Source organism: Abramis brama, assembly GCF_963993115.1.
Source record: "Abramis brama genome assembly, chromosome: 4".
NCBI lineage: Eukaryota > Metazoa > Chordata > Actinopteri > Cypriniformes > Leuciscidae > Abramis > Abramis brama.
The window spans coordinates 57,730,424-57,740,423 of record NC_139966.1 but is presented as its reverse complement, the minus strand read 5'-3'; the positions used below and the strand labels follow the sequence as shown (position 1 = coordinate 57,740,423).

Below are 10,000 nucleotides of genomic sequence, written 5' to 3'. Positions count from 1 at the left end.
GGACCCTCGGGCCTTCACACACACATCATCAGCGTGAGCCGGACCCTCGGGCCTTCACACACACATCATCCTCCACGCGATCTATTGATCCTCGCTGTGGATGCAGACACGATTATTCCTCTTCACACCAAGTATGCCGCACAAGCCCTGAAAAGTGAAGCCAAAACGATCGCCCCCCAGTGGCTGGTCCTAGTATAGGTCATAAGCCCCGCCTCCCCGTGTTATTCAACGGGACGTGAGACCAACTCAACAATTAAATTACACTTAAACTATCTTTTTTCCAAAGGTGGTTTCTGTCATTGCTGTCGTTTTTATCACGCTGATGTAATTTCAAGTGTCTGTTTCAAAAATAAGTTGGTTTTTAGTTAGTTACGTGATGCTATAAAGACGGTGGTGTAACGTCATGATTGACAGCTTTGATTGACAGGTTCTCTGAGCGAAGTAGTCACTGAAGCACCAACGGACTTTTTTTCGGGATCATCGGATGACTGAGGAGATTGTATTTACTTTATTTTAACAAACCTCTTGTTGTACTGCAATAAATTTTTTAAAAAGTGCACTCAGGGAGAGTGCATTCTGCGAGAGTGAGGGCGGAGCGTTGATCTCGCGGCTTTACTTCCTGCTCACTACTGCGCGGGTCTGGTCCCGAGATCGCCACTGCGCGGGTCTGGTCCCGAGATCGCCACTGCGCGGGTCTGGCCCCGAGATCGGCACTGCGCGGGTCTGGTCCCGAGATCGCCACTGCGCGGGTCTGGCCCCGAGATCGCCACTGCGCGGGTCTGGCCCCGAGATCGCCACTGCGCGGGTCTGGCCCCGAGATCGCCACTGCGCGGGTCTGGTCCCGAGATCGCTACTGCGCGGACTCAAGTTCCAATATGTCAGCGCCATATGGGGACACTGCCGGCTTCAGTTCTCACCAATGGAAGACAGCGAAGGGGCATCGTCCATCTTTTTTTACAGTCTATGGTACACACACACACAGCTTGAGTTAGTCTCCGGTTTACTCAGAGCTCGACACACACTGCACTGAAGTTCAGAACACAAACATGCCGAAACCGAAGGTCGTACTCGCTACGCGCTCACATAAACACACCTGAGAGTCTGAGGATCAACACACACCTGAGAGTCTGAGGATCAACACACACCTGAAGACCGATTGATTTCTTTATTCACTTCCTCCAAAAGACGCAGAAAAAAGCCAGTGGGCATCTCTCACTCACTCACACACACACACACACACACACACACACACACACACACATGTCTGGTTTACTATCTTTGTGGGGACTCTCCATAGACTTAATGGTTTTTATACTGTACAAACGGTATATTCTATCTCCTTACACTAACCCTACCCCTAAACCTACCCATCACAGGAAACTTTCTGCATTTTTACATTTCCAAAAAAACTCATTCTGTATGATTTATAAGCTTGTTTACCCATGGGGACCTCTATTTAGGTCCCCACTGTGACACGAGTCCCCATGAGTCTGTGTGCATTCAGGTTGAAGTCCCCACCGGGATAGAAAAACAGGTACACACACACACACACACTCACACACACTCACACACACTCACACACACTCACACACACACACTCACTCACACTCACTCACACACACACACACACACACACACACTCACACACACACACACACACTCACACACGTACACTCACACACGTACACTCACACACACTCTCTCTCTAACACACTCACACTCTCTCATATACACATATATGCTATATAAACTCACACTCACACATTCATTCTTTAGTTTCACATCTCTCTACGCATAATAAATACTTGTTTAGTTCAGTGTTTGTTCCCTGTGCTGTGGTCAGTGCTGCTGCATGCTGGGTAAAAGCACAGAAATCCAGACACTGTATTTGCATTGTACAAATACCTGAATACAAAGAAATTATTCATTTTTAGCATTAATAGTTATTTAAGTTCGGTGTTGCATGTCGACCTTCCTCTACGTAGATCATTAACTGAAACTGCAAACATTCGAAATGGTTAATATCAAAACCATGTGCTCATTAACATACAATTTACATATCAACACTGATTGGGCGTTCAGAAACTTGGTGGGCTGTTCCTCATTTCACATGCAAAGAGGTTAGCCAATCACAGAGCTCATTTAAAAGAGATCATAAAAAGTTAAATTATTATGACTATTAAATTAAGACCAGGGCTATTATCATTAACTAAAATATTTCAATTAAGAGAAATGTTTTTAAACAGTTTAAAGCACAAAATATTAGTTGAAAAACTTAAACTAAACGAAAAGTGGAGATGTTTCCCTGGCAAATACCTGGAAATAAATAAAAACCAAAACTAAAATAAAAATATATTAAACATAAATAGCAATATAAAAATAAAATAAAAACATACAATAAAATGAAAAAAGTACAAAAAATTAACAGAATTACAAACAAAAAAAATGTACTAATGAAATTACTAAAAATGAAACTAAAATGAACAAAGAATACTAAAAAATAAAAATACTAAAATAAAAGCCAATTAAATTGGAATAAAAATAAATTAAACCTAAATAGGAATATAAATGATATTGGCACATAATGAAATGACTAAACATGTAACTAAATATAGAATATTGTCCCTTAAAGAATTAAAATGATATTGTGATCCTGATAGCTAGATAAAAGGTGTTTAAAATAACGTTTATAATGTAAATATCTGAAGTTAACTGGTAATTATGGACGTTTTACTTCCCATTTGACGACAGAAAAAAGAGGAAGTGCTCTTCTCTCTCATTCATGCGTTTCAGCCATGAGGCGTTTCATCACGTCTGCCGTATTTATGACCATTAGTGTGAATATGTGATGGAGGTCAATACAGAGACAGCAAGAGATAACGCCATGCTAGCTTCTCATGCGGTTTTAGCATAACTGAGTTATTCAAATTTAAAATAGAAACTATATAAGACACTTAAAGATGTACATCACTGCTGGTAAAACGAGCTTTCAATAAAATATGGCTGCCAAAATGTTTTAAAATCGGTGACACCTGACTAGAGAAAACAGAGAAAAGGGCCTTTCGCCAAATACATAGAAAACTTCAACACCCATAATGCACTGGGCACAATGCCATCTAAGGCCACGCCCACCGGTCTGCTCACCAGAGGCACATACAACCTTGCGTTAGTAGGAAATACCACAAGTAGAAAAATTGCAATCTAACAAAATATAGAGACTAGATCCAGAACACATTTATACGGATCTCACGTTACCAAATCTTTATACAATTTAATCCACAATCCATCTTCAAATATATAGTGTTGGATTGAAATACAAACACTGAGTTATTTAGGGAAAGTGTGTGTTTGTTACTCGTTTACTCAAGAGCTACTGACGTTCTTCAGATTCACACTGTAGTCTTGGGTGTGAATTGCATCATTCTGTGCTGTGAACCAAACACCCACAATGCTTTGAGGGGGAAATGCAAAAGAAAAGCCGCAGTTTTACATCCACAATCATTAACGATCAAGAAAATATGACCGATAACAGATAAGTCTAAAAAATGTATAATATGAACGAAATGAATGGAAAATAGAGAAGAACTTTATTTGAGAATTAACAATAATGACTTAACTCATGAGAATATTGAATATTAAGATCAATTTAAATACATAAAAATAGGGTATCACTTAAGGTCCTATTAGTTAACGATGCAACATTAAGAACTATAAAACAGAGAATGATATTTCTGTGCACATTTGTGAACGGAGGAATTAAAAACCATCTGCGTTTATTTTGACTGGAAACCGAGAGTTGCTTTGTGGAACCATTTGTAATCAACGCAGAAAATAATTAATTATAAGCAGTGTTTCTGAACTCCTGAAACGCCTCCATTGTAGTCTCGAGCTTCTTCCGGGAACGAACACGTCACAATATTCCTCATTATAATAATTCATACGCAGAATAAAGGGGCGGGGCCTGGTTGAGTTAGTTAGTAGTGTGTTAAACTGGCGGTTATGGTAAGGGGCGGGACATTTCCCAAACATACTAAGAGCTTGACCAATCACAACACACTGCTCCAGCCGACCAATCAGAGCACAGTGTGCTTTCAGAAGGAGGGGCTTCATAGAGACAGGAACTAAACAGAGCGTTACTGACAGACTGGGAAGAGAGGAGCTGCAACAATGGAGAATATGAGGAAAATAATCAACATTCAAGCAGGAAAAGCTGCTCTAGTAGAGAAACAACAACAGGGGATTCAAGCCTGAAATATTCCCGAGCAACAGCCAAAAATGCCTGATCAGCTCCAACAGAAACATCGGAAACACACTGAGAGTCTGAGGAGATGAAGGGCCCTCGGATCAGCGGGACGGGCCCCTGTGGGACACCAGCGCACACGTGTGTGTGTGTGTGTTGTGTAATCTCAGACGGGATCTCTCACTAAAGAATGTGCAGTGCTGTGCAGCCTGACATAACTGCGTTATATAACCCCGTGTGACCCTGCGGATGCCACTGTTTACAGCCTCCGTTCAGACGCTTTCAGCTGTAAATCCACAAACAAAAGCTCTTTCTCTCACCAGAGCTGGACGCCACGACACAACGGCAGAAATGTGCCAGCCAGCAGAGATTATGAGCAGTTATACTGAGCTAGACACATCAGCGTGGCCATTTACACGTGTAAATATGGTGAAGAGTGAACATACGGAGCACAGCGTGTCATAACGAAGTCAAGATGAGGTTTCCGGCACGATAAGAGCATGAGTTTACTGAGAAACATTGAGAAACTCGTCACAATAATATAGATTTCAACTGATGTGCATCACAGGTTGTGTATATCGGCCATTTTTTTATTTCAAGCAAGTAAGATTGAAATTACTCCATAGCGATAGCTGTAACTAAGGGCGTTTTCACAGCTGAACGTCCGCACCAAAGTTCATGTTTTGATACATTTTATACATTCAGTTAGTTTTGGTTTGGTTTCTCATTGCAATTATGCGAGCACTAAAGAACTTTACATGACGTCCTGTCGTCATCACTCGCGTCCTGTCGTCATCATCTCTGTGGGCTGCATCTTGACATTGATTGGTTTGTAAACGGACGTGCGTCTGACGTCAGCGTGATGTCAATTCGCCAGGTAACTTTGATAAGACGAATGAACAGATGCATATCGTTGCCACTAGGGGTGCGCCAAAATATCGATATGGCGATATCTCGCGATATTTACTCCCGCGATCGATTCTCGATGCGCTCTTGCCAAGTATCGATCTTAAAAGCCGTTAGGGCGGGCGTACACAGTGCGAGTTCGGACACTCGGGAGGTCGTGAGATATTGCACACGTTGCGAGTCAGTTTAACTGATAATCGCCTCAAAGCAGCTGGTACCCGGCACGACTGTCCTGCATGAATTTTATCCCGAGCCGGCAGCAATCACGTGGGCTTTCGCGCTAAACACAGAGACCGTCAAATGTTGCATGCATGCAAAGCTTCAGATAGAAAAATGACAGAAATGTGTGTGCAAATGATTTGTCGAAAAGCAGAGAACAGTAGCCATTCCTTTCAACATAAAAACTTGAGAGAGAGAGAAAAGTGTGTGTGTGTGTGACAGTGTATGCGCACGCTGTATGGTTGCTGCCACTGAGGTATAGCCCCATCGACGTGGTTGTGTATGATTTGGCAATAGGGGACAGCTGGTGAAAATCGGGCCGACTCCCCGAATTTTTTAAACATGCTCGTATCGTGCTCGGCTCGGCTCATAATTCCTCTCACACGCTGCGAGCCGCGACCATGCGAGCCGCACCGATTCCACTCGATTTCTCCCGAGTGAAAAAAATCATCTGCGAGCAAAGCAAAAATAGTGTCTGTGACTGTTAACAAGTTTTTGTTATTGTGTTTCATCCCAAAAAAATAAATGGAGATTCATTTTCCTAATTAAAAAAAAAATCTTTTTATTTCTTAAAACATGATATATTGTGAGTTATTACTGATAATATATATCGATTATCGCAGTATCGCCATATCGTGATATTATCGGTATCGTGAACAATGTATCGTATCGTATCATAAGTACCCAGTGATTCCCAGCCCTAATTGCCACTATACTGTTATTATTACGGCATTACTCCCTGCAGCTCCAGCTATACTCCAGGCTAGCTCACATTCGCCAAATGAACGTCCTCGTTGTGCGAACATTTTATCGTCGCCGGCAGGAAAGGAGGAGAAGACTCAAGCAATCCTGCGGGAACCACCGGAACTTCCTGTAAATGGTCTGAAAGTCCGAACCAAACAGAAAATGCGTTCACACTAGAGACGAACCAAACCTTTGTTCAGTTTGATCCGGACCGAGACTACCTCTTTTCGTCTGACCAGATTTCGTCTGTTTGGTGCGGACCGTGGTCTGGGAGAGCTTTCACACCTGTAATTTTGATTCGGATCAAACTGAAAAGTAAGAAAATCCGGACCAAACAAGGCAGGTGTGAAAGGGCCTTTACTAATAGAGCCTTATTGTAAAGCATTACCGAACAATAATAAAGAACCAGAACATTTTCAGTCAACACCATTGCGAATACATAATCTGAAATACAGTTCAGAAGCAGACATTCGCGCAGCTCAGGGTTCCCACACCTCGGTTAACTTCAAACTCAAGGACCTTTCAAGGACTTTCCTGTGGGAACTGTGGGAACACATTTGTTGTGTCCAACAACACCGGTACATTCGTAGTGGTTTTGTGCACGCCATGGCAACGTACAACACAAAGCACCTGACGTGGGAAACACAAAGGGTTAGTTCACCCAAAAATGTAAATTCTGTCATTACTCGCCCTCATGTTGTTCCAACCCTGTAAGACTCTCGTTCATCTTCAGAACACAAATTAAGATATTCTTGATTAAATCTGAGAGCCGTCTCACTCCTCCATAGGCTTCTCTGTAATCGAGATCTGCCATCCCAGAAAAGTTAGTAAAGACATCGTTTAAAATAGTCCAAGTGGCTCAACCTTAAGTTTATCAAGCGACGAGAATACTTTTTGTGTGCAGAATGTACAGAACGGAGGCTCACTATTGGCCAGCATCACACGCATCACACACATGACCAGCGTCGGCCAATAGTGAGCCTGCGTTCTGACGTACAACCCAGAAGCGCTGCGCTGTTACACTACTGAACTCACTCAGAGGAACACAGAAGAACATGAAGAGTTGAATATAGTCGTTATTTTTGTTTGTTTTTTGCACACAAAAAGTATTCTCGTCGCTTGATAAACTTAAGGTTGAGCCACTGTAGTCACTTGGACTATTTTAAACAATGTCTTTACTAACTTTTCTGGGATGGCAGATCTCGATTACAGAGAAGCCTATGAAGGAGTGAGACAGCTCTCAGATTTCATCAAGAATATCTTAATTTGTGTTCTGAAGATGAACGAAAGTCTTACGGGGTTCGGAACAACACAAGGGAAAGTAATTACTGACAGAATTTACATTTTTGGGTGAACTAACCCTTTAACGTAACGCGTAAATGCGCGAGACTAACGTAAATCAAGCATGTTAGCGTGCAAAGGCCACGAAATGTTGGTGAAATAACACATTAGCGGACCAGAGGGAATCATATGGACTTTTTTCCAGAAAACTTCTTGCACAAAATAAATTCAAGCACTTTCTTTGTTACGGCTGCATTCCTGCTGTTCCATAAACACTCCATAATTAATTATTCAGAGTATTTTTAAGTGCACATGATAACAATACCGTGCATGTTCATTATCGTGATATAGGTAACACTTTACAATAAGGTTCCTTTATTAAACATTAGTTAATGCATTAACTAACAATGAGCAATACATTTATTACTGTTTTTGTTAATCTTTGTTAATGTTAGTTAATAAAAATAAAGCTGTTCATTGTTTGTTCATGTTAGTTCACAGTGCATTAACTAATGTTAACAAGATTTTAATAAAGTATTAGTAAATGTTGAAATTAACATTAACAAAGATGAACAAATGCTGTATAAGTGCAGTTCATTATTAGTTAATGTTAACTAATGTAGTTAACTAATGAACCTTATTGTAAAGTGTTACCGTGATATATCGCATTAATGTATGTGTAATAGCATTATTGCTATATAACAAACATTGTATATACATGCAGTGGAATTTAGTTTGTTTCTACATTAAAACACTTGTTGCATTAATATGAATTTCAACAGATGTGTTTATATTAAATGTCTCATCCAATCAGACTTGAGTTTAAACTTACCTTTTTATATATTACATTACTAAGTTACATTGCATGTTAAATATTTATAATAAGCTCTAATTTTTTTAATATAAAAATTACTATATCATTTGAATAAATTAATACAAATAAATGGTAACACTTTACAATAAGGTTCCATTAGTTAGAATGAACTAACAATAAAAATACTTCAAGCATTTATTAATCTTAGTTGATGTTAATTTTAACATTTATTAACACATTATTAAAATCAAAAGTTGTTTCTGTTAATATTATTTAATAGACCTGACCTGAATTTTAACAGTCGTGTTTTTATTAAATAATGTTAACAAAGTTAATAAATACTGCAACAAATGTATTTCTCATTGTAAAGTTAATGCATCAACCAATGTTAACTAATGGAACCTTACTGTAAATATCATATTATTTTAATCATTTAAATTATTTATTTCAGGAGTCTTTTGTTTTGAACTCAAGTGTCTTATAATGTGAAGCTGTTTTCTAATGATCTTTTGTTGAATTTCCAGTGAAAAAAACAAAACAAAACAAACAATGACATGATATATATCATTATTGTTACATATTATATCACGCTGGGACGATGCGAACGCGTCAGTACCTTTTCTAGAAGAATCTTGACGCAGGTCACGTGACCCTCGTAAGTGGCGGACAGCAGCGGGGTGATGCCGTGTTTATCCGGAGCCTGCAAGAAAAAAACACACCACAATTATCCACAAAATCACAATCTCTACGAATTAGACAGAGAGAGATGCATTCTGGGTTATCAGGCGGCTTCAGAAGACTCTTATCTTCCCCCGTTCTCAGGGAAACCGGTCTCTATCTGTACACCAGAGAGCATGATGGGACAGAGATCGAGGTGTTCTGGAGGAGAATTTCAGCTTTTTCAACATTTCTCATTTATTTGAGCTTGACCTGATGTGACAAAACTGAAATAAAAATTAATAAAAACTATTTAGATGTATCAAAAAACTAATAAAACAACAAAAATAATGACAAAAACACACAATAAAATGACTAAAACTATGAAAATATAAAAATATTTTAATTTATATTTTTAATATATTTTATTAAAAATAATTTTTTATATTTTCATAAAAATATGAAAATATAATCTAATCAGGGTTATTTTAGTTTTATATTAAGATTTTGAATTAGCTTTTATTTTTTAGATTTTTAGTTCCCATGTTTATTTTATCATTTTATTCGTTTTTTATTTTTAAATATTGCTATTTAATTTATTTTTATTTCAGTTTTCAATTTTATTTATTTCCAGTTGATTATTTTAGTGCTACAACTTGTGTTTATTGCCAAGACAACATTTCTACATCTTAATGTAGTTTACACATTTTAACTAATATTTATTTATTTTTGATTATAAATTATTATATTACATTATATTATAAAATAGACTAATATTTATTTCTTACTACAGCATTATTTCAATTAACACAAATGTTTTCAATAGTTTTAGTTCATGATAATAATAAAAAATGATCATAAAAACGATAATATTAAAATAACACTGGTTCAAATCTCTGTCTGTGTTCTTGCCAATATCAAAAAGTGTGTCAGAGCGTAATATACAATGAAAAACAATAGTATATACAGAATTATATTAAAGTATTATGGAATTAAAATGTGATCAAACGGTGCAGCCATAGTGTAATTTTATAACATAAGAGTTTTATACCAAAATACCGTTCAAAAGTATGGGGGGGATTTTTGATTTAATTTAATTTCTTCTGCTCACCAAATAAAGTAAAAACAGGAACATTGGA

At 38.3% G+C, this 10,000-nt stretch overlaps 1 protein-coding gene across 1 annotated transcript in view; it reads right to left on the bottom strand.

Moving 5' to 3' along the window:
* mtpn (myotrophin) overlaps nucleotides 1-10,000 on the bottom strand; it is an 18,374-nt gene that overhangs the window by 1,928 nt on the left and 6,446 nt on the right. Inside the window, exon 4 of the mRNA XM_084110993.1 lies at nucleotides 8,821-8,904. Coding sequence (XP_083967119.1) covers nucleotides 8,821-8,904 — 84 coding nt within the window. The remainder of the gene's footprint in view (nucleotides 1-8,820; nucleotides 8,905-10,000) is intronic.